General features: G+C 56.8%; 1 protein-coding gene across 1 annotated transcript in view; it reads left to right on the plus strand.

Moving 5' to 3' along the window:
* The window catches only part of CAMTA1 (calmodulin binding transcription activator 1), an 837,244-nt gene that overhangs the window by 573,898 nt on the left and 238,188 nt on the right, over positions 1-25,158 (plus strand). Inside the window, exon 8 of the mRNA XM_040645728.1 lies at positions 22,959-23,030. Coding sequence (XP_040501662.1) covers positions 22,959-23,030 — 72 coding nt within the window. The remainder of the gene's footprint in view (positions 1-22,958; positions 23,031-25,158) is intronic.

Consider the following 25,158-nt stretch of genomic DNA (forward strand, 5'->3'; position numbering starts at 1 on the left):
GTTTCTCTACCAGTTAGGATGTTTGGTTGTTGAGGGTTCTGTTTCTGCTGTTTGTAATTCAACAAGATAGGTTCTTTCTGCTCCCCAAATAAAAATGGTGCAGTAGTGAATAGGTTCTTCCTGATCTGCCCCCTCCAAGGGTGCGTGCCCTTGACTGCTGTTGAGAGACTCCCCGTGAGTGCCTGTGCCTTGATGGCTTGAGTGTAAGAGCTCCCGGTGTCACACTAAGTGACTGCTGTGTGCCCTGCCCCAGGCTGGGCAAGTCTGAGGGGGTAGAGAACAATGTCGGCCCCCCCGGACCCCCCCGGCCCTCAGAGAGGTGAACACAGGCCACCGTGCAGTGCCCGCTGGTGCGGGGCAGGCTGTGGGCAGGGGCAGTGGGAGCTCGGGAAAGGAAAGCTGCAGCTAGAGTCCGCTCTCCGGAAGGCGGGGTCCTGAGCCGGGCCTCAAAAGATGGCAGAGCTGGGACTGGCGGACAGGAAGGGACAGCTCCACAGGTGGAGTCAGCCTTGAGGTGGGGCTGAGCCCAGCACGGGGGGCCGGTAGGAAATGCTCTTGCTTGCTGCTTGTTAATTGGGCAGTAAGTCCCCAAGGGGCTGCAGTGTGGCTGGGAGGACCCCCACCCCCGGCTGAGGCGCAGCCGCCCGGTCATACCTGCTTCTCCGGCTCTTAGACCAGGGCGGGCTCTGCTTGAGCTCGCCGGCTCCCATCAGGGTAGACCTGGCTTCTGAGCAAAATCAGGGCCCAGGGAGGCCTTGATTCCACAAGTTTCGGAGGGCTGCTCCGTGCCTGCGCCAGCCAGCAGTCCTCTCTCAAGAGCCCCCACCTCTGGCTTCTGGGGACCCCAGGCCTTCCCCAGCGCTCCCCTCACCCCTTGTGTTTCCGGGGAGAAGTGCTGACTGTTGGTCTCGACTCTCATTTCTTTCTGGAATTCATCAAAGCGAGACCCCTTATGTTCAGCGCTCAACAAGGCTGTGGTGATTAAGCACTTCAATTGATTAATCAAATTTCCTGTGATGAGAACTACTGTCATTCATTAATCTGAGCGGGATTATAAATAAGAGACGGCAGATCCAGGAGAGGAACGTGTTGACAGATGGAGGCGCCGGCCTGAATCCCAAGTAGGCTCCCGCTTCCCGAGGGCTCGAGCCGCAGGCAGCCCAGGGACAGAGCTTCCCTAAAGACAAAATTAGACCGAGATTAAAGTATCCCCGATTTAATAAAGAAATATGCAGAGATGAGCGGTTGGCCCGGGGAGGGGACGGCGCAGGTTTGCGTGCCAATGGCCAGACCGTGTACGTGGAGGTGGTGGCGGCGGCTGCCAGAGGGAAGCCGCTCAGCCCGGAGCAGACCCCACGGCGACTTGACGTCAGAACTGCACACCAGTGCAGAATATGGGTTTTGGAGTCAGAGCAGCCCTGGTTCAAATCCCGTCCCCATGGATCCGTCGCCATATGACTCAGCTGAGGTTCTTACCCTCTCTCGAGCTGGCGAGATGGGGATGCCACGGGTACCTCCCTCGTCAGGTAGTCGTTAGGATTAGGGGAGGTGTGTCTGCGAGGCCCTTTGTATGCATACCACAAGTATTTTTTGAGCTCCGACTATACGCCCGCCCTGGGCTGGCATTCAGAGATTTACAAGGACTAAGATGAACGTGGTCCCGGCCCCTCTTCAGGCTGGCATTCCTGCAGAGAACAGACGTGACACACGGACCCTGCTTTGAGGCTGGATTCCGGTGGTGGTGAGGGCCATGGAGAGCACAGGGTCAGGGAGAGCGCGTGGTCACCAAGGAGCCTGACCTATCTGGGGGCCAGGGGACCATCTGGAAGAAGGAACGTTTGGGCTGAGCTCCGAGGAGAGCCTAGGGCTGCAGTGCGAAGAGGTGGGGCATGGGGGAGGCCACAGAACTGATTCCCAGGGAGAGGAGAGCGTGACCGGGGCCCTGACACAGGAATGAGTAGGCATGGAGGGGGTTGGGGGAGGGCGCTGTGCAGGACCAGGGTGGCCAGACACACAGCAAGCCGGGAGGGTGGCAGCCCCGGGGGGGGCTAGAGCTGGGCAGCAGCCAGTACTCAGAGCTTCTAGCCGTGTTGAGGATGCAGGTTTTAGGAATTAGCACTCCCCAAGCGGGGGCTTGGTGAGGGGCTTGGGGAAGCAGTGGGGTCTCCTCACTGAGGCACAGAAGGAAGTGGCTGGCCACCACCCTGGCCTTCTCGGGCACCGCATTCTCTGTTGGCCTTCTGGACCCAGATGTCTTCCCATCCCCTGGTCTTCGCGCACTTCCCACCTGTGGGTCCCGCCTCCAGGGACACGGTCCCTGACTCCCGGCCGCGCTGTTGCTGATGGAACTTCAGCTCCCAGCTCAAGTGTGCTGCTTTCCCGAGAGGTCAGAGCCCCAGTGACAACCCCTCCCACCCCCACTGCCCACCGAGTGCTGTGGCCTCTTGATCACAACCCAGTCACAGCTTCGACCCGCCCCTGATATGTGTGATGGTCTGTCTGACACCGTGGGTGTGCTCACATGAGCAGTAGGCCCCAGGAGACAGGGACCATGTCAGCTCTGGTCTCCACTGCGTCCTCGGAGCCTGCGCAGGGCCTGGCGCACCAGCAGAGGCTTGTTGAGTTCATGGATGCTGGGTCGAGGTGGCCTCGGAAGCATCATCGAGATGGGAGAGCAGGCAGGGTAGAGAACTGCCCAGCCCCCACGTGCAGCTCAGCCTCTTCTGGGAATCGGCCTGGACCACGTCAGTGCGGTAACATGTACGAGCTCCTGCTTGGCGTATGGCCCTGCTACGGCACAGGGAACAAGTTCTTGCCTTCTAGGAGCACTGAGTGGGACAGCAGAGGTGGGCAAAGAAGGAGATCATTGCAATGCACTGAGGTTAGTGTCCCACAGATGGAAGCCCAGAGCAGGGTTAGGCGACTTTCTGGATGGGGGGGGGCCAAGGCTGGTTGCATCGGAGATGGCGGAGTTGGGGGAGAAGTGAGAATGGGGTTGTAGGGGGAGGGGTGCACGCAAACCGCCACGGCCCCTCAAATCCTGGCACCGTTTTCTGTCTGTTTTTACCTCCTGACATCCTGGTCAGAGTCTCAAGGCAGCCTCTGCAGGGGCCCTGGCTACACAGGCCAGTGAGCCATGCGAACCCTCCCTCAGACCCCTGGAAAGAGCCTGCAAGAGCTTGTGGGGTGGGGAGAGGGGAGAAGCCGAATTCCCTCACTTGGAGGAAACCCACTGGTGCTCAGTGAGATTAAAACTATCACTCCTGGCTGAATTGGCCTCTTCCACCGTTTGCTAAATAATTAAAGACTCCTTATTAAAAGAGTTACCGTCTTAAAGATGTCAGCCCTTCATCTCTCATGTCCTCTGTCTGGAATGTAGCCATGGGGCTGTGTCCAAGCACCCCTGCCCCAGAACCCAAGGTCATCTCAAGTTGCTTTTGAAGACCCACTGTGTGCTCGACACCATGGCACGTGTCGACATTGGTAGCTCAGCCTGGGCCTCTCCTGCCACTGTGCCCCCTGCAACGTGACTCAGCGCCCACGCCAGCTGGAGCAGGTCTCAGAATACAAGTGGGGAGAAGGCAGGGCGGGTTGCAGTCCACCTTCCACGATGCGCTTCCTCTGCCCAGCCCAGGGCTGTGTGTGGCTTCCCTCCTCCCTGGGCAGCAGGCTGGCGGCGGGCAGTGAGCTAAGGGGGGCCTAGTTCTGCCATGGAGGAGCTCCCACCCAGGCAGGGAGGGGCAGGGAAGCAGAGGAGGACCACCCAGCTCTGCCCGGGAGAGTCAGAGCCAGATCAGAGGAGAAGCAAGTGTTTGCTCGGCACCCTGAGGGACAGATGCGGGTTCGCTGAGCCTAGAAACAGGGCTTTCCCCAAGACTTCAAAAACAAAGCAAAGCAGATGAAAGCCACAGAGTCTGAAAGTAAGCGGCACGTTCAGGGATTCATTCCACAAACAAATGAGTGTCTACTGTCTGCCAGAAACCATGCCAGGCGCTGAGAATACAGAAATGAGTGTGACACGAACCCACCCCGTGTACAGTTTGCAGGCTGGCAGGGGAGGCGGACTAGAAACAGCCTCCGATGCGAAGGGAAATGTGCTCCAATGAGAGCATCCTCCAGCCACCCCTACAGCACTAAGGAAGGCGTGATTACGTCCCTGCCTTCCGGCAGACGACGCCCGGGCGGCCTTGGAGGGACACTCAGAATTCACTCCAACGCGGGTGGTCTGAACACACTGGGCACAGAGGGAGGTGGCAATGGAGGAGACCAAGAAAGGGCTGAGGAGTAGCGGGGAAAGGCACGGGCCTCCCTTGTGGGAGATGCAGAGCACTGGCAAGGAGGGAGCTAGAGCCTCTGGAACGATCCAAGCAGGGAAGAGAAGATGCTATGAGAAGAGATTGCAGAAGGACCCCCAGAAAGGAGGTGGTGGCAGGGTTGGTAAAGAGCGGGGAGCCCATCGGAGCTGTGGTCTGAGCTGAAGGGATGGTCAGCAGAGTGATGCCCCACTGCCCCCACGGAGCTGTGAGGCGGGCTCGGTGGCCGGTAGGCTGTGAGTGCCCAGCCGGAGCGAAACTGCCGGAGGTGACCCTGGAACTGGGGGTGGGGGGGACTCTGCCTGGAGTGGGGGTTTGTCCTAAGACCCCTCACAGGGTGGAAGGAGTTCATTGACCTCTGGACTAGAAGGCACAGGCTACCTGATGCCGGAGGTGCCCAGGGAGAAGGTGGGGCACCAGGGCAGGGCAAGGACTTGGCCGCCAGCAAGGGCTCCGCTTTTCAACAGACCCTCATGTTAGAGGAGTCTTGCACTCGGTTTGAATTTTTCTTCCAGGAAGGTCTGTGCTCACCTCCTAAGTGGTGAAAATCTCAATCTACTGTGCCTAATCGTGGCTGGAGTGGGGGGACCCAGGCTTGGAGGTGTCACCTGACGTGAGCCCCACTGGGCTGGGGGCTGGGCCTTGACTTGAATAAACATCCAGGAGGCAAGGGGGTGTCATGGATGGAGCTCCTGGCTTCTGGGTGAGGCCGCCGATGCCTGGCCCCACCTCGGATGGACAGACAGACAGACGGGCCTTACTTCCCTCATCTGGAAAGTGAGGGAGTCGGGCTAGTGCACAGAGGATCACAAGAGCCCCTTTCAGCTCCAAATACTTTCCAACTCGATGCGTCTTCCACCCACCCGCTCACCTTGCTGTCGGCAAGAGTTAAGTTTTAATGGGAAAAGAATTTCTCTCTGGAATATTGAGTATAATTAAAACTCTGCTGTGAAAAAAAAAAAAAAAAGCCCAGCAAACATGGAGAGTACTAGGGGAAGTGAAAATGTTAAAACACAACCCCCATTTTCCTCTCCCTGCGACATGGATTATTAAGTCAGGTTTGAAAAAGTTCCTATTAAATATTTAAATATTGCATTAAATATTCATCATCTCAAAAATTGCTTCCTAACCGATCCTTAGGTAAATATAACAATATTTGATCACAAAAGCTGCACAGCCTGACAGGCTCAGAGAGGGTGAGAATCTGTCTGCGCTCGGTTCCCACGGGGCGCAGGGAATCCCGCTCACGGGAGGAGGCCGGGAGGGCAGGGCGGAGGCCAGCCGAAGTGACACGTGGGCCGCAGGGCTGCAGAGGGATGGCGGGGAGCTGAGCCCGCAGGGGGGGCTCTCCTCCAGGGGAGTCTGTCCCCCAGGGGTGCCTCTGCGGGACCCTCTGTTGGGCCAGTGCCAGCTGCAGACCTGAAGGTCCCTGCTGAGGGCCGTGTGAGGTATGTCCCCCAGGGTTCTCCCAGGCTGTGCACGTGGCCCTGCGATTCCTTGTGTGGGCTCGTGGTCTACCCCAGTGGAGTACACGCTGCTCTCTGAGGGCAGCACGCGAGAAGCCCCCACCCCCCACCCCCGGCAGTGATCCAGCCTCCCAGGTATAGAGCTAAGGTGGCCAGAGGCTCTACGGCCGTGCTTCTCAGCCTCAGTGTTGTCGGCTGGGTCACTGTTTGTGGTGGGAGCTGCCTGGCCCCCCAGGATGTGCTCCCCGGCTCTGCCACACCAGTCAGGCCCACATGAAATGGCCCCAGACATTGCTTGGTGTCCTCTGGGGCTGAACCCTCCCCTGCTGAGAACTCTGCTCTCAAGAAAGGCAGTGAACACTTGCAGCGTGAGGATGGCTGGGCACTGGCCGGAGGGAGGGGGAAATCCATCCAGTCCGAGTGTGGGGCCGGTTTTGCATAGGTGTCGGTGCAGGACAATGAGGCCGGGTAGGGGCTGCGGAGCATGGGACATGAGTGGCCACGGGGCCAGCTCACCATTCCCACATGACACCTTCCCTGAAGGCTTCAGAGCTGGTGGCTTCCACCCCTCCCTGCTTTGTTCTGGACTTCCCCCCCTCAGGGCCACAACCTCAAGGCCACAGAGCCCCTGCAGCATGCCAGCCATGCCAGGGCTCCCATCCTCCTCTTCATCATCCCCATCCTCACTTGCCCAACCTCCTCCTCCCCATCTTCATGTCCAACCTTGTAAATATCCGGGGTATTTATGCACAAAAATGGAAAGGGGTTCCAAGCTAGAGAAGCAAAATATTTCCCATAACGGCCAATGACCCGTTATGAATTGTGATCCCAACATGGCCTGTCTGGGCACCTTGGGGTGGGAGGTGGCAGGCGGAGTGGGCCAGAAGCTCAGGGCAGCTGCAGGAAGCCACTGCTGAGGGGGAAGGGTGGCTGACTGACACCTGTTTAAGGGAGATGGCAGAGGCTGATGCCAGGAGTGTGGGGCATGGCGTGGAAAAACCACAGAGCTGATGAGTTGTTGGGCGGCTAGCCTGGTCCCCCTCCTCTGGGTGAGCCTGGGGTTTCCTAACCTGAAACTATACCCAGGGTGGGGTGCAGGGACCCACTGGCATTTTCCAGAGATGAGGCTCCCGACTCTCATCTCATGGCACCAGGAGAGACTGACCAGCTCTCGCAGGGATGAACAGGGATGTGGCCAGGGCACCCCAAGGACAGGTATGGACATCGCCCCACTCTGGCCCTGAACCCACCTTCATGTCACGGCCTCAGTGTCTTCTCCTAGAAGACAGGCCTAAGTCAATGCTGGCTCCTGCTCTCCTCTCAAAGCTGTTCCCTGGTGAGAGTGGCCTGGGCTTGGGGGTAGGATGGAACAGTGGGTCTGAGCTCGAGTTCTGACCCAGCCATCACACACCTTAAGGCCCAGTGTCTCATGTGGGGAGACAGGAGGAAGGGTGAAGTCCTGCTGTCCAGTCCAGAGCAGATGCAGCCCACTCAGGGCCATGGCATCGGCTTCAAGGCCACCATCCAGCTGGCGCTGGGTCAGAATTCCTATTGAACTTGGAAGAGTCTTGACCTCTGTAAGGCTTAGGGTCACCTTCCACCAAGTGGGAGTGCTAATTCCCACCACGAAGCGTCGTTGGGAGGACAGAGGGAGCATGTGTGCCCCGTAGCCAGCATGCGGTGACACATCCGTAGGCGACTTTGGCCAGATATGCACAAAAGCCCAGGCAGAGGCCCCAGGTAGCCGAGTTTCATGGAGAAGACAGAAAGCGTGGTACCGCACAAGGGGTTTCTGTTACCAGCCGCAGCAAGAGGGGAAGCAGGGCCCTGGAGGCCTCAGCCCACCTCCCGTGTGAAGGGGTGAGGAGGGGAGGGAAGGAGCTGCAGCGCTCGCTGGCCTTGTAAGCGGCACAGATGCAGAACTGGAGACAGGTGGGATTGAGTTATCCACAGGTGCCCGGGGCTGTGAGCCGCCGCTTCACCGCTCTGCCTGCAAGATTCAACACCGCCCCTTGCAGGTTAGCGGCATATTGGATTCCAACGAGTCATATTTTACCGCTGCCGAATAGTTGCAGGCGACAGAAAACCTGTTTCTTTCCCATTTTATACATCCAGGAAATTTGTACCACATGCAGCCTGCATGTCATTACACACTTTAAAATATTGCATTCTTTCTTTCTAGAACCTGCGGATCTATCACAAGGCAGATAAAATGCAGGGCTGTGGGTGAGAGAGCCCTCCCGTGGGGCCTGGAGAAAGCAGCTAAGTGTAGGGTGCCTGCTCTCACCAGTAAGAAGCCAGCCCACCGCCCCCCCCCCTCCGGGGAGGCCCATCTCCTGGAGGCTGCAGGACAATCTGTTATTTCCCCAGCAAGGCTGGGGATCGCGCTGGCTCGGGGGAAGCAGGTGTAATTACAGAGGCTCAGGCAGGGCACTGCTCAAATGGATGCAGGGTCTGCTGCTAGACTTAAGTACATATTGCTGAACCCCAAGACCGGCCCCCGACTCTCACTGTGCTTAGGCTTCTGGTCCAGGGAGACCAGCCCTCCCACCGGACCCCACCGGAGTGTAGAACGAGGCTCCGCTCCAGCTGGGACCGTTTGCATTTATGATCTTCTCTGCAGAGCGCACCTCTCAGAACCTACCAGGGCAGGGTCCTGGAAAGTGGGTTTCCAGAGCTTCGACCTGGGCAGGCAGAGCTGCTGCCATTCCTAGGTGGCCGAGTGTGGCTCAGCCCCTGGGCCCCGCTCTCATGGGACCTCCTTTCCCGCTGGCTTCAGCTGGCGTCCTGGCCGCCTCAGCTCTGCTGAAGGGGGTGCAGAGACGAGTAGGCCCCATCCCTGTTGGAAGCTCAGGCTTTGTGTCTCCCGAGCAACACTTCCTCCTTCAGTCCTTGGCCTAACCAGCTTTTCCAGAACATTCAGTGCCAGGGTTGGGGAGACGTAGAGGAATGTGGGTCCAAACCACGTTGAGAAGCTTTTCAAGGGGGCGGGAGGCCTTTTTTCCTCTCTTCCTCCTCGGCGGAGGCTCCTTGTCAGGCCTGGGATCGACGGTTGAGTGTGGGCAGAGGCTCTGCCTGCAAAGCACTAACAGGGCAAGTCATCACCAGCCCGTCCCGACGGCCCTTTGTCCTCCTTCCCTTGGCAATCCTGGTTCCTTCTGAGCTGGCTCCCAACAATATGCCGTTCCCCGGTAGCTCCCCTGTGCTGGGCCTTTTGCAGACCTGGGGTTGGGGTTGGGGGTGTCAGTAGAGGGGAAAGGGAAGTCAAGCGCATGTGTATGAGGAGTAGACAAGCTCACTGAGGAGATGGGACTCCAAAAATGCAGGAAGGCAGGGCAGCTCCTGGGTAAGTGCTGAGATTTAGACAGCGGTTGCACTAGGTAGGAAACCACGCAAGGAGCAGGGGCAGCCCCGGCCCCGAGATGCGAGCCCCAGAGGACAGGGATTGTCTGGTTCCCCACCAAATCCCCGGTGCCTCGAAAGGGCCCGCCACGTGATCGGCGCGCAGCAAGTGTGTATCAGCTGAATAGGTGGGGTGCAGGTGGGCCTCTGTCTCCCGGGTCCTTTTGAGTTCCCGAAGCTGAGGCAGCGTCTCCAGGGACTGTGTGCAGTGGCGTCCCTGACCCTTGTTTGTGCCTGGGCCATAGTTTTGTTTTGTTTTGTTTTTAATTGAGGTGAAGTTCATATAACACAAAATTAACCCATTTGAAGTGAGCAGTTCAGCAGTATCTAGAACATTCACAAGGTTGTGCAAGCATCACCTCTATCTCGTTCCAAAGCATTTCCATCCCCCACAAAGGAGACCCCCCCCTTGCCTTCTCCCCCGACCCCTGGTAGAGCTGCTGTCTGACTGTATGCCTTTGCCTTCTCTGGATTTTTCCCACGGAGGAATCACACAATTTGTGGCCTTTCAGGTCTGGTTCTTTCACTCCACACAGTGTTCCCAAGGTTTCCCGCACGCCGTGGTGTGTGTCAGCGCTGCGGCCCTTCTCATGGCTGAACAACGTTCCATTGTGTGGCTCTGCCCCATTTTGTTTATCCGCCGTCCGTGGATGGCCGCGTGGGCTGCTTCGTCTTTGTAAAGAGCTCGAGGTGAGCGCGGGTGCATGTGCTGCTCTGAGTGGCTGTTAGGAATTCTTTGGGAGTTGCTGGGTCATAGGGCAACTCCGTGTTTAACATTTGGAGGGATGGGCCACTGCTTCTCTACAGGGGTCAAAAGAGATTTGTGAATAGGCCTCGGGCTCCAGGAAACAAGGGGGGGCACTGCATGTGTTGGGGAGCAAGGAGAGGGAGTGGGAGCAGCCCACAGCGGCGGGGAGCTCGCACTCCAGCCTGGGGGTAGGGTCTATGGTGGAGAAGGGGCGTCCCCGCTATGCGGTGGGGATACCATCCTCCCATTCCAGGAGGAGGGTGTATCTGGGGAAACCGAGGAAGACCTCTTGTGCTCCAGTCACGGAAAACATGTTGTCATCTAATCCTCATTCGATCCAGCAAACCTACAAGACCTGGGTCCTCAGTACCTACCCCCACTAATAAGGACATTGAGTTTCAAGGAGACCAAGCCCCCCACTCCACCTGTCCCTACACCTTCCCAGCCCTCTGTGCACTTTAAGAAGTGAGTTTCCAGCCGGGGTCTGGCTCCCATGCCCACACCCTGCCCCCAGGGGCAGATCAGGAAGGGCAGGGAGGGGCCTCTGCCCCCCACTCAGCCCTCCTCCAGAGGTGCCCAGGAGGACAGAAGTGCTCTGTCTGAGGGCCCCGGGCTCCTTGGGGACGTTCCCTCCTTCCCCTGCTCTCCCATGAGGGCCAGCATGCCTCATCACCCTATGTTCAAGGGAAGGAGGGCTCTCGTCCAAGGTCATGGAACCCTCTTCCTGCTAAACAACAGGTACCTCCTTGTGTGGCCGGTACTATTCAAGCCTCACTCCTGTCATTATCATCATTATTATTTCCATTCTACGGATGAGGAAATCGAAGCTCAGGGCACCGAGTGACGAGGTCCCTACGGCTGCAGAGTGCCCCCAGGGCCGCGGGGGGTGTCCCACGTGCTCAGGCACTTGGAGGCACTGAGAGCGGGGCCTGGGGAGGGTAGGCTGTGCACAGTGTTCCCAGCACATTTGTTTCTCGGGGAGGGGGCATGGCTGGGGACTTCCTGAGGGATCCCGAGGCTCCCTTAGGATCAGGTTCAGACCCTTAGGTTCCCAGGACAACCAGACTTGCCACCCATCCCGGCATCTCCCTTTGGCTGGAGCCGGCTGGTTGGCATAATCCCATTTGGGTGCGTTTCTGACACAGGCCCTCAGATCGATCGCCTGATACCAGGGGTACTCCGTTCACTGAAGGGCTCTTCCCTGCTGCCCCCTCTCTTTGTAGTGATGTTTTCGTGAACTTGAGAAAAAATCGGGAAAAGGCCCATTCCCTCTGTCCAGCCCATTAATTCTGCATGCTCAGGCCCAAATTAACCTTGGCAAGGCTTCGAGAGGAGAGAGTAATTCTAACCTTAAAAATCTGCTGATTAAAGCTGGTTTCAGGAATTCGATTCTACTTAATGTCTTGGCAGGGAGCCCAGCCTCCCATTAACATGTCCACAGACTCGGGCCCTGGCATTTCCCTCCACCTCCTTAATAAACAAAACCCCGTTGCCTGTCTTAAGCAAGAATCCCTTTCCTGGACTCCCTTGCTGCCCGCAGTCGAGTGTGTTGCCGAGCGCCGTGGGTACCTGGACGGTGTCGCGGGTGCCTGGGCGGGGCGGTGCTGAGAGCAGGGTTCTCGCAGGCCCTGGAATGGAGCAATAATTACAGCAGAAACGCCGGGCACTCCAGCTCCGAGAGGACTGGGCAGGGCAGACTTTAGAGCAAGTGCTGATTTCTGGGCAGCCCTTCGCCCTGCGAGCCCCCTACAACGGCCCCTGGGGACTCAGCTTTAGGAGCTGAGCCGTGGTGGTTTCCACGTCTCCCAAGTGCCTGCACCTTCTGGGAACAGGGACCAAGGGATGGGTCATGAGTCAGGACACGGGCCAGCTACCTGGAACATATACTGAAAACCCCTACACTGAAGGCCCCCTATAGAGGCTCAGCGGCTCCCGTTAGCAATCACTTTGGCTAAAATGTGCAAAGCCATGTTAAGACAGGCCAGCCTCAACAGGCCATTTGGCAAGGGGAGCGCTAGACCCAGAGTTACTTGTGGGAGTCCCTTTTCCTCATCAGATGCCTCAGGACAGGGGTGCCTGTAAGCAGCAGGGTAGACTCCACAGCCCTTAGCAGAAGAGGGAGGGGAGGGAGGCCACGATCACCATAAAGCACTTTCTAGATCTGTTCCAGCCACTGGCAGGGCACCAAGAAAGAGGTCTCAGCAATACGCTTTGATGAAAGAAAGGAAATTTCACTTTATTTATTCATTATTTATGCCTGGTACTTTTCGGAAGTATTTGAAGTAGAAACAGGTCAGATATATACATATATTGAAATAGTCTCAAAGAACAAGAACGTGAGTGTGGGGAGGGAGGTGAGTCAGAGTATGTGTGTATATACCTAGAGAGACAGAGACAGAGAGACAGAGCGAGGGAGGGAGAAAGGATAGTGTCCCCACCCGCAGTTCCCCGGGGGTGCAGAGCGGCCTGGCATACTCAGTGAGGTGGGGTGCCCATGGGGGACCAGGTGCCCGGAGGGATTTCTGAGACATGGGCACGCCCCAGGGGGTCTGGTTCCCGCAGCTGTTTGGCGAGGGCAGGGGATGGACAGGAGCCCACACCAACCTGGCTGAGGGTCCCAAGGGTGGGAAAGCGGGCAGGTAAGAGCAGCCATGTGCCTGGACTAGTCCCCTGGCAGAATCCCTTCGGCTTGGCTGTAGAATCCAGAGCAGAGCCCACAGGCCAGCCAGGAGGACCCCAGAGTTAAACTCCCCACCCCCCCCTTCTCTGCGGGAGAGCCATGGCTTGGATCGCCTCCTTCCCTAAATCTAAATTTACCTCATTATCAATTTTTAGCTCTTACTCCATTTTATACCCACTAATTTATTAATCCTGGAACCCCCAAAAAACAATAAAGCTGAAGCTCCAGGGATTTTATTTATATCTTTAAACATGATTTTTATGCCTTTTTATCTAAAAATTCATTTAATCTTTATGGCCCCTCTCACTCATGTCGCGGTTAGACGGCGGCGGCCCCGCAGATGTGCTGCCCCGCAGACGCTCAGCCTCTCCCTGGGGGAGGCGCCCCAGGGGAGCAGAGGAGTTGGGGGGCACAGGGGCGCCGGCACGAGGCGGGGACCCGGCGGGCTGTGATGCTCTGTGGTGGCCCTGGGGCAGGAAGTCCCCTCCCTGGTCCCTGGAAGAGGCTGGCGGTGAAGGGGCTTCTCAGAGCTCACGCTGCCCCCTGACCTCTGCTGCTCATTTTCCCCTTCAGGTCCCTTTACCAGAGACCTAAAGGGCCCACGTGCTGTAAAGATGATCTAGAATTTTCTGTGGAGATGTTGGGAGCCTCCAGTGTAAGGCCCCCCTCTCAGTGATCTATCTGTAGCAGCTCTGGGCATTTCTCTCTACTCCTCACCCAGACCCTGGGGCCTTGAGGTCTGGGGAGGCGGACAGTGGCTCCTCCTCCCTCCCCCAGAGCCCCCACCGGGAGGGTCTCTTTGGCTCTCTCTGCTTGCGCAAGGTGCTACTACCCCCGTGCACCCCCTCCGCCAAGCTCCTGCTGATGCCGGTGCCCGGGGGCACTCCTGTCCCCGCGGTCTGGGGGTCCACAGAACTGTCTGCAGGGTGATAGGGTGGGTTGCACTTATGCCCCAGGCCTGCCAGCCACTGCCCCGTTTGGGCCCTCTCCCTCGCACACCTCCCGAGGATGGGGCAGAGAGCTACCAGCCTTACAAAATTTGCTGCCCCAACCCTTTCTGTCTACCCCTTCATTCCCCCAGCTCTGGGGACCCAACATCCGCAGCCAAGCTGGGCCACCTGGTCCCCCGTGCTCCTCCGGGGCATGCACCAAAGCTCCACCAAGATGGGGGTGAGTTCCCAGAGTTCAGATTCCAGCTTTAATGCATCCCTGTGACCTTGGGTGAGGAATTGATATCCCTGAGCCTCAGCTCCCACATCTGCAGAGAGCGCACATCCCACGCCCTTCCGGGAAAATGGACCCCTCCCCCAGGTCACCTATAGCACCCAGCACAGGGGACTCTCTATCCAGTCGGCAGGCAGAAAGACCAGTTTAATGTCCTGGGAGAGCCCGCCACCAGGATCCCAGGCCTGGAGGTAGCCAGTTTCAGGGAGGAGGAGTTCCTTGAAGCCCTGGAAAATGAATCTTTGGGAGCCTGCCCACCCCTGCCCAGAGGGCCCCCCCAAGTAGGTACAGGGCTAAGGGGCTTTCTCCAGGGAAGGGTCTGGCCCCACTGGCCAACCAAAGCATGACCATGGTTGGGACCTGCCTATGTGACCCACCGGTGTCAGGTTGGGGGGCCCAGCCAGCCCCCTCGCTGTCTGGCCTCAGTCCCCTGCTGTGGAGGGGCCTCGGCTACACTGGGAGGTGCCATTGCTGACTGTCTTAGCAGAGAGGCCAGGATGGAGACGGGGTCAATGATGATCTAATATTCCAGATCTCTCTCCTGTCACCCACCCGGAGGCCAAATCAGACTGCAATCCGTTTAGCTCCAACTAATTTTAAAGCAATTCACTATTTAACAAGTTCTGAGGCCCAATGCTTTTGCAGGCAGCATGCGAATTGAATCATTTGGTCTAATCTTAGATTAATACGAACCAAATCCTTCAGTGAGGACAGTCCCGGGAGCAGCCTGAGACTTCACCCCTTTGTCTTTGACACAGGCAGGCCCTGCAGAAGGCCTGACCCTCGGCCACTGGCATGGACACCTGAGTGAAGCTGGCAGGGGCTGGCCTGCTGGGCGGGGTCAGGCAAGCATGAGTCTGTGTCCCCCTCTGCCTCTTCCCAGCCATGTGACCTTGGACAAATTGCTAGTCTGCCCAGCCTCAGCCTTCCCCAGGATGTCTCTGTGCGGGACGATGTAGAGCTAGAGAGGAGAGACAGGAGAGAGTCCAGTCACCACCCCTCCCCCCCAGCGCCTTCACATGAGACCTTCTAGTGCCTTCTGGGATCTGCTCCTGCTTTCAGGGCGCCAGGGGAGCAGCAGACTGTGTACGTTGAAGCAGCTGCTGCTGGTCTAGGGAGTTCTGGAAGGTACTGGAGGGTTCTCCCTTCACCTGCTCCTTGGAGAGCACCTGCTTGTCCCAGGATGTCCAAGCTTTGGCAGCAAAGGAACCGTGTTTACCCCCTCCTGGGAGCCCTGCAGCTCCGTCTGCTCAGGTGCCTTCCTGCCCCCCCGAGAGTCCCAGGGCAGCTGGCTCTTCATGCCTCTGGAGTCACACTGGCAAGATGGGACTCTTGCCAGCTGCCCAACTGCAGTGGGAGAGAAGAAAGCACGAGGAGGACACACAGCAACGAGAGGTGGAGGCAGAGGGAAGGAGGGAAGGCTGATGGGGTCAGAGCCCAAGTTCTCATCCTGCGTCTGCACTTGTGCCTCGTATTCTCAGAGTTCCCACAGCCCTTCCAGGAAACCTGCTTTGACATGCAGAGTCTGGGCCGGCGCAGCGGGGCAGAGGCGTGAGAATCACAGGGTCTTAGCTTCGATGCAAGGCCATCTGCCGACCGCTCATCCCAGGTCCCATGGGGGGTACAGCAGAACAGTGTGTGGTTCACAGACTCGGCCACCCATTCCTCTGCTTAAGATACTTCTCTTGTCCACCTGCCCTGGCCTTTTCCACCTGTGATCCCCCAGCCTACGGCTACTCACCCTTGCTGACTCACCACAAATGTCACTTCCTCTTAGGTGACTTGGCTGACCATCAGCATGAGAAAGAGACTCTTCCCTCCCCCGGCCTCCATCACACCCTCTCTCGGGGCACGTGCACTTAGCAGCAGGCCTGCTTTGATCTGGTGTTGCTGGTTTGTTTGTCCCACTCTCTGCAGGGGAGACAGGGGATGGCGGAGGACAGGGGCTCAGGACAGGCACAGAGTCCGCAGTGGGGACTTGTTTACGGGAGACTCCAGCTCCACGCCCTCCTCTTACAACCGAGCCAAGGCCAGCTCGGCCCTGGGGGCCCTTTTTTGGAGGGTCTGGATATCATTCCATCTGCCTGGGCACTGCCTCTCACCTGCCCCTGCCCAGAATGTTCTGAACAAATGGCCCCGTCTGTATGCCTTCATCACTTCAGAGCAGCATTAAATTGTTATCTTCTGGGTGGATTCCCCCTTTCCTTCTATCACCTCTTTGTCTTCGGTCTCCTTTATACCATGACACATTTTTAAAACTATTCATCTTTGTCATGTGAACATCAGATTCAAGCGTGTGAGATAAACAAGGCACCTAAAAATCTATTTTCACTCTGATTGCCGTTGTGCAAACAGTCACCTCCCCCGTGGGAGGGAGGTGGGGCCGGGCCACTGGGGGAACATGGGGGCCACCACGAGCCTAACCCAGCTCTTGGGATTATAAGTGGCGATGTGCCATCAACACCCCAGTCTGAAGACACAGCAGGTACTGTGCCTGAGCTAGAGAAGGCTTTAGGTGGGGAAGAAACAGCGAGTGAGCTTTTCTGTGGAGGCACATGCGCTCTGGGAGACACTTGCAGACCAATTCAAGCTGGCCCAGGTAGAATGACGCGTACCAACCTGCGGACGTTCCAACTCCCCAAAGTGGAGCCAACATCCAAAAGTCCCAACCCCCATGTGCCATCTTCCCCCAAACCCTGGCTCCCCCAAGTCCCAGCTGTTGGGGTCTCAGTCTCCAAGAGTGTCAGCCAGACGTCTCTGCACTGGATCTCCACTCTCATTCTCTAGAGTCACAGTGTCCAGTGGAGCTCTCTGTGATGATGGAATGTTCCATGTCATCCTACATGGTAGCCACTAACTACATGTGGCCACTGACTGGGGAAGTTAAGGTTCAACTTTATTTCATTCTACTGAATTTGAATTTGAATAGTCACACATGGCTCACGGCTGCCATGTTGGATACCACCACTCTGGAGAGGCCTGGTGAGCAGTGCTAGGAACCCATGGAGTAAGATGCTGGACTCAGACTTTCCCAGAGAGGGAAGTCAACTGCAAACCTTGGCTTTGGGGTTTTCCTGCCTCTTGTGGGAGGAGGTCCCCGGAAACAGAAAGAAATGTTTGCTTCAGGGAAGAAATTCCACTGGCAGCCAAGGCCACAGAGATGTTTTGCTCCTCTGAGGGAAAGGGCCAACTCACCTATACATCCCCAATACTGAGCTAGCTGTTTTCAGCTTTCCGTACCTTATCTCCCTGAATTCTGCTTAGTTAATAATAAGGTGCTTGACAGGTACAGGAAGCCATATTTTCATTGGGCCTCCACTACGTGCCAAGAAGTCCTCTGGTCCCAGCACCATGCCTGAGTGTCGGCTAATCTCGTACGAGACATTTAGGCTGATACGCAACATACTCAGGCCCAGAAAACAACCACAATTAAGTCCAGTTTGAAAGACATCTGAGTTCTGTGAAAGCTGCCGTGGACGGTGGCGGGAGATGTGACCTGCCCTGTACTCCCCTGTGTCCCGTGGATTTGTTAAATGAGAAGACTGTTCCTTCCCATTTAGGTCTTTGCTGCTCCCTCTGTGCTCTGCTTAGATATTCACATCACGTGGAAATCAAGCGCAGTTTATTGAGCACCTGCTCTGTGGAAATCACTGTGGGGAATTTTACAAAAGACGATACAATTCACATTCTTCCCAATCTGGTGGATCAAGGGTCAGCAAACTGTGGCCCACGGGCCAGAGGTGGCCCACCACCTATTTTCGTACAGCCTGAGCTAAGAATGGTTTTTACATTTTATAACGGTTGGGGAAAAAACATCAAAAGAATGATATTCGAGTCTTGTGAAATTATACGCACAATTCAAATTACAATATCCGTGATTAAGTTTTTATTAGGATGCAGCCACGCCCATTTGCTTACTCATTGTCCAAAGTTACTTTTGCCATATGAAGGCAGGATTGAGCACTTATAACAGCAACCATCTGACTCACGGGCCAAGAATATTTACTATCTGGCCCTTTACGAAAAATGCCAGCCCTGTGATACAGGAGACAGGACTGCAGACGACAGTGATGGTGTGTATGACGCCTGGGGCAGAATCCACAGCCTCATGGCTGCCCAGGACCCTGGGAATGCCTTTCCTAGGACTCCTTCCACTGGCCTGATGGGGGGGGGGGGGGGCTTCCCGGGAGAGGGAGGGCCTAGATGCACTCGGGCGAGAGGGGTTTGCACAGACAGTGGGACCACGGGAGCAGAAGTGCGGGAATGGGAGGCATGAGGTTGGCCTGGGGACAGTGCATCCATGTTCTGGATGCTGAGAGCAGAGGGGACAACAGAGGGTTGAGCTTTTCCTCAGAGGAAAGGAGGAGGGGGAGGCAGGGAGGGAGGGAGAGGTGGAGAATCTGCTGGTCGCATGAAGCCACTGAGAGCCGGACAGAAAGGAGAGGCGCCTGGTGGTGTCCACTATCCCGACCAATAAAGCTTGGCTCATCACGCAGAGGGGCTCCCTTCTTTCACCCACTGAAGCCATCAGGTATTGAGGCCTGTCAGACCGTCTGGCACATGGGGGACCCCCAGCAGCTGAGTCTGTTGGGGAGAAATCCCCTGGAGATTTGCAGCCAATATGCCCGTTCTTTATAGGAAGCATTTTCTTTGAATTAAAGGAAGCTTCTGTTTACTATTGGTTTCCCTGTAAATTTATCTTTGCTTTTTATTAAAGAAGGGGGGAAAAAGCCCCATAGTGTCATAAAAGTAATTTTGAGTATTTAAGAAAAAATTCCTCCTTCTCAGCTGTCAACTTCAAGGGAAGCTGTCAGGCCTTAATTCCACAAACATAACAAATTTGAAAGTTGTTTCCAGCTAGGGGTGAGATTCTCCTGAGTTTCCTATAAATAGCTAGTTGCTTTCTCTTTTTCTCTCCTTGCGTGCATACATAAACAAGGGGCTCACAGCACGCTTTCCTGCACACACCCCACACGTGTGCACACGCACCTCATGCTTACACACGTACACACACAGCTGTACCCACCAGCCCTGGGAAGTGATTCTCCCTCCAGCCACATCATGGCCCCCAAACGAAAAGCTCAGCCCACAGAGTCCCGAGGGGAGCTCGATCAAAAGCAGCAGGAGTTTGTGAAACACAGAGCACTGCAGACAAGCTCGATTGCTATTCTGATTCGTAGGTAGCAGAACGGATTTGATACGCTGCCTCGTGAAGGGGTGTGCAGTGCGGACATTCTCATGGATGAGCTGCACAGTGAGAACATGGGGACAAAGGGACCTGGCAAGAGAGTCTGGGTCAGGGCTGTGGGGCTGGCTGCGGGTGCGCTGTGAACGAAAGGGGAGAGAGCCAGGGCGCCAGGCCCAGGGCGAGCCAGGCCAGTCATGTGCTGAGTGTCGGCAAGCTCACGACTGCTCCATCCACCTGAAGGCTTGGCTCTTTGCTGGAGAAGCCGGCCTGGACGGACACCCCCTCCCCGGCTTCTCTGTTGCTTTCCAACACCGTCCCTATGCCCCGATTGCTGCTTCCAGCCCAGACCAAGCACTGGGTCTCTGCACCTCACCCCACCCTGTGTCTCTACTTGGATGTCTTACGAGCTCCTCAACCTCACCAAGCAGAAAGGTGAAATCACCCACCAGGCTGCTGCACCCCCGGGGTCTCGTGGCCTGGGGCATGGGACCACTTGTCCCCTGCCCCCCTACACACACACCTGTCTGCGCAGCCAGGAAGCCCAGCGTCGTCCTTACGCCTGGCAAGCATGACCACTTCTCCATACCTGTCTTGCTGCCACCGCCATCTGGGGCCAGTGGGCCTCCAGGCTCCCAGGGCTGGCCCCGTGCCCCTCACCTTCCACAGCTCTGTTCCCCACGCTGTGCCACAGTGAGCTTCTGAAAGGCAGATCTGATCACGATGTCCCAGGGCAAAGTCAAGCTCCTGGCTGTGGCCCCCACAGCTAGTGTGAGCGGACCTGACCTCCCCGACCCGGGCCCTCCCCGTGCCTGGCCTTGCCTGTCATACTGTCATCCCTCCCAACATCCTCAAGTCAGCCTCTGTCTCACCTCCTGTCCCCAGCTGCTCTTCCTGCTGCTGGACTAACTCGCCTTCCCCCCATTCTTCCAGCAGCCAGCTGTGCTCATCTTAAAGCCCCCAACCCCTCCGGCCCCTCTCCCACTGTCCTCTGGGATTCTCCTGGGCATCCCCCCTAGGCATCAGCTCTTGACCCTCTCAACTACCCATGAGACAGGAGGAGGAAGGTGCCCTTTCACAGCCTAGAAGGACAGGACCCTCCCAGCAGGCCCCCCCACCCCAAGCAGGACCTGTCTCTCCAGAAACCCCTCTTTGCTGACTCCAGCTCACCAAGGGTGGATTACTGGCACCTTCCTTCCCCACAAGGACAGTAAACCAGCTACTTCGAATGACTCAGAGTTCCCTGAAACTGAAGCTTAGCCCTTTAAGCACTAAACGTGGAGCCATTTTCCAGGATGGTTTTCTCGTATGTGGTTTAAAGACCTGGGCCTTCGCAATACCACAAACAAAAATGAAATAGTTACTGACTTCGGGTCCTTTCCTGTACTTTCCTGTGGAGACGGGTGGGCCAGTTGTTGGCCATCTTCATCCAGAGGGTCTGAGGCTCCCTGCCTCCGGGAGCTCCTAGTCCTGGGAGTACAGATGGGCAGGGAGCCAGGGGGGTAACCCGGGGTCATGGGGAGGTCATGCGGAGCTAGGCAACATGGCGTCAGGGGGAGCTAGGCAACACGGGGAGGGGTCAATGTCCTTGGGCTCCTTGAGTCCTTAGGGCTCTCTGGGGGGCTTTTCCTTCCTCCCTGGATGCTATTGGACGTGGTTCGCTCTCGTCAGAGGCCTGCTTTCCCTCTCTCCAGCCTTCCTAGATCGTGCTTCTCATCTGTGGAGCCCAGAGACATTGGATCACCGGGGTGGTTAGGATCATATCTAAAAATAGAGTAACTAGGTTCTGAGTGAGGCCCCGAACGCTCTCCTGATTAAAACGCATGAGCTTCGTGTAGAATCGGCGATGTTTCTTTTTACCATCATCCTGCTTATTGGATGATGCTGGGCAGTTCGGGGGGGGGGGAGGTTGCCCACAGGTGCTAGGGTGGCTCAGGGGAGAACGGGCACAAGCTGTCTCCTTCCTGTGGACTCAGAAGGGACACACAGTAGGTGTTGGGTAAATTCCTGGTGAGTCCTCCTGTGTAGTTCAGCCCAACTCAGGCAGATCAGCAGTGAACTGGGGCGGGGTGGGGAACGGAGTTGCCCATCAACCACGTTCTTTTCAAGTTTGAGAAAAAGCGGTGGAAAGAGAAGGAGACAGGTGAAGGGGGAAAGTCTGCAAACCCTCAAGAGGAACGAACAGTGGGAAAAAGCAGATGCGCACGCAGCCTTTTATTTCAAAGAGACAGGTGAGAGTTCTTCTCTCAACAATTTATGTCTCTCTCCATTTGGCTCATTACATGAGTAAGAGTAATGAAACTGCCCATGAGAGTATGCAAATTCCAAAGGAAAAGAGCTGATTAAAGTTGCAGGGGGGTTGCTCATTTGTGGCAAACAAATGCTCACAGGAAATGTCCAAACAGGGGTCTCCTTTGGCAAGAAGGAGTGAGTTATCAAAAATAAAAGTAAAAAAAGAAAACGCAGTGTATTAAAAACCAGAAAAGTCAGGAAAGAATATTGCCTTCTTAATAATAAATACATTTTGTGGGCAAGAATTGCAAGGGAATCGCTTAAATTAATTTCCGCTGTGTTTGGTTGGTTTCTACAGGGTTTAGTCCCAGCTGACAGCGATCTGTGTAAGTTCTAACATATTGGAAATCTGATTTTCTTACAGCCAGAATCCCGTAGTCCAAACTGATTTCTCTTTCAACTCTGCTAATCAGACAGGCAGGGCTCAAGTGGACTCCTAGTAGAACCGAATTGCACTTGGTCTTTTGGGGGGTGCTTTAAATTCAGAGCTGCTGGGCCCTTCTCCCTACAGCCCCGGGGCCAGGGGGCAGGGCGGGGCTATGGTGAGGTTCGAATGAGCAATGGGAGGTCAAGGGGAGACCTTGCTCATCCTTGGCCTGCGAGGCTCTGGGGCCCTGCCTTCCCTTTCTGCCCCCCCTCCTCCCAATTCAGGAATGTGAGCTTTGGAAAGCCAGGGAAACTCTGCAGGAGATGGAAAGGGAGCATTCCGGTTTGGAACTGGAGGCTACAAAAGAAAAGGCAAAATCCTGTCCCCCTGAGACTCTCAGAGTTGGGTTTTGAGAGGCACCCGAAGGACCGTTCTCCTCACCGGTCCCCGCTCCCCACCTCTGCCTGCAAGCCTGTCCCCAGTGTCCAGTGCTGTGTGCACAATACACCAGGAAGCCGCCCACCTGGGTCCAAGTGTCCCTCCTCGCTGTCCCCACCCCCACCCCCATCCAGAACCAAATCCAACTGCCAAAGAGGCAGCTTTAACCTTACAACAAACACAAACGTGAATGAACAAACTAAAAGCCAGCAAGTGGGGTGCGCACGAGGGGCCGCTCAGCCTCCGGAGCTCAGTCCTAGCAAGCGTTGCCCCCACCCGGCCCCCACCAGCTTCAGGGGGCCCGCCAGGCAGGGCTGCCGCGCCTGCCTGGCATGATGCCCTTGACCACGAAAGGTCTGGAGTGTCGTGTGTGTGTGCGTGCGTGCGTGCGTGTGCATGCGTGTGCGTGCGCGCGCCCCTGCACGCGTGCGTGCTTGAATCCATTCCAGACACGTTCAGTCCCTCCCCGTACACCAAGAGGTCTTAACCTGGGCTCTGTGTATGAACTTCAGGGGAACGCCAAGCCCCTAAAATTAAGGCAAAATGTGTACGTATGTGCATTCCCCTGGTCCCCGGCTTTTCTGGGTTCTCACACGCCCCTATGGCCCCCCAAAGGGAGAGCACCCCAGCTGTCCGTCCGTGTCGGCCCGCTAGCGTTTCCCAGCTGTGCTTCTGAGATACGGCCCCAGACATCAGTCCCGGCCCTGGAGCCGGGCCCAGAGGCGCCCGCCCTCAGCCTCAGGGTGCCGGTCCATAGCCCTTTCTCGCTCCTTCTCTGTTGCGCCGTCTTTCTCCCTTCCTTCCCTCTTTCCAACTGAATTCTCGTTTTTCCTCTCTCCCTAGTGCTTGTACGGCTGCTATGTCCATTCCTCCATCATCCCCACCTTCCACCGGAGGTGCTACTGGCTCCTTCAGGTAGGTGGCTGGGACTGCCTTCTTCTTCCGTCTCCGGTGCTGGGAATGTCTGTGGAGGGAGCTGCGCGGGCGTGGGGCTCCTGCGTGCGGCGGCTGGGGGCCGAGGCGCCCTGGCAAGCTTTCCTAGGGGCGTCGGCCTGTGCTGCTGAGGCCAGGGGTGTGGCTGGCCTGGTGTGCTGTCAGGTGCCAGGCAGGGGAGAAGCCTGGTGGAGGGCCAGTCTTTCCTGCCCCAGGAGAATAAGGCCCCACCGGGTGCTTCCAGGGTGCCTCGGTTTCCTCTTGATGAGGACAGAAAGGCTGAGTGTCCTGCCCCTGACTGCAGAATGCCTGTGGGCTGAGAGCTGCACATTCATTTTCTCTTGCGGGTTAGTTAGTCATTGGCACTTGTGGAAAATCGGCTCTCGGAGGCATGCCAGTGGCAGTCGGATTGATTGGAATGGTTGTTGGGAGAGGAGCCCGTGGCTCGGCAGGAAGGAGCCCAGTCATCGATTTGTGATGTCTGCTGTACAGTGGGATGGAGAAAGGGGTGGAGGAGCCCCCCAGGCCCCATCAGCGTGGCCTGACTGACGGCTCCCTGTCCGTGGTGCTTGTACACAGCTTGGCTGACTCAGGCCTGGCTCGGCGCTGTGGCCACCCAGCCTCTTCTGGGTTGGTGGTCATCGGTGGTGATCCTGCCTAGAAGAGGGTGCTGCCGTGTGAGTGGGAAGGTCCAAGGGATCCTCCACCAGTTGGGCTAGACCTGGGTCCTTTGCAAAGTTTGTCCTCTGATCTGCAGCCGCTCTCTGTGGGCCCCAGCCTGGTGGGCCGGGCACCACTGCCCCGATTTCTTCCTACTGCCTCTCCCCAGGCATTGCGGCCTCTAACTTTTCCTTCTGTGATTCCACTTTCTGCACCCACCGTGGTTCAGGTTAGCCAACCTCTGGGCCCTGGGGGCTGGAAGATCTCCCTGGCTCGGCAGTACAGTTGGGAAGGGTCTGGCAGATTGGAAAACAAGCCCCCAACACCATGGCATGCACTCAGAGAGCAGAGGGCTGCATGCGCCAGAGCGCAGAGGGGCTACTAGTCCCAGGGAAGGTGGCCTGGAAGGCATCTGCGGGGCCCAGAGCCATCTCGGTGTGGACGTGGAGGCTCAGCCCAGCCCCTGCCTCCAAGCCCTTGCCCTTCTCCCTCAGTTCCAGAAATAATTGTCTATGGTTCAGCAAGTTCATTAACGAATGACGCCTGAGACTGTCCGAGGATGTGCTGATTTGCAAAGACCCGGCTTCCTGGACTTCTTGCCCCGTTGTCAGTTTCCAGGGTTTGTCTCCCCGGGAGGCTGGCCTAGAAGAACCGGTTTCCTAATTGCTCGGCCTCACGTTCTTGTGCAAGGGGCCTCTCGTGTGGTCATGGGATGATGCTTTTCGTCTTGTTAACGTGAAAAGTTTTCTCTTCTACCTGGCTGCAGGGGTGGAGGGTGGGGCTCCCACCTTGAGAGCAGGGATCCAGTGCGGTGGGAGCCTGTCCTTGTGTCCCTGGGGTCACACTCCAGCTGCCGAGAAATATTTTCACCCCGAACAGACTGCAGCCCAGTCAAACGCCTTCCTGGGTCTCCAAAGGCCCTGGGGCCTGTTTTGGCTTTTTTCTTTTATGGTTTCATGTCCTATCAAAACCCCTTTTGGGCACACTCTCCTGCTTCCCAGCCTGACCACTGCCCTCTGTTGGAGCAGTGCCCCAGCCAGTTTCCTGCCAGCCAGCTTCTCCTGCAGCCCCGCTATGTGCTCTTCAGAGGTGCTCCCTCCTCCAGGCCTGCTCTCCCACACCCACACCTCTGCCTGACTCCTCGCATCCCGTCACAGGCTTGTGGCTTTTTGATTCCACTAAATTTACTTTCCTAGACACTATGGACAGCCATGGGGTGTGAGCTCATTACCCCTCCAAGCTGGTTTCCACTCACTGAGATTCGGCTCCTCCTGCCTTGTTTCTGGGGCCAGGTGAGAAGTGGGGGCCAGTGGGGACAGGGGGAGAGGGTTGATGGCTGTCCCGGCCCTCCCCTCCCCCATGCTTTGGTCCTGGCCACTATGTGCTGGAGACATACCTGGGGTGATTCACTTCCGGCTGGTTGTGTTACCTCCAGCTGGCAGGGGGCCCA

The sequence above is a fragment of the Ursus maritimus genome, unplaced genomic scaffold (genome assembly GCF_017311325.1).
Source record: "Ursus maritimus isolate PB19 unplaced genomic scaffold, ASM1731132v1 scaffold_32, whole genome shotgun sequence".
In the NCBI taxonomy this organism is placed as follows: Eukaryota; Metazoa; Chordata; class Mammalia; order Carnivora; family Ursidae; genus Ursus; species Ursus maritimus.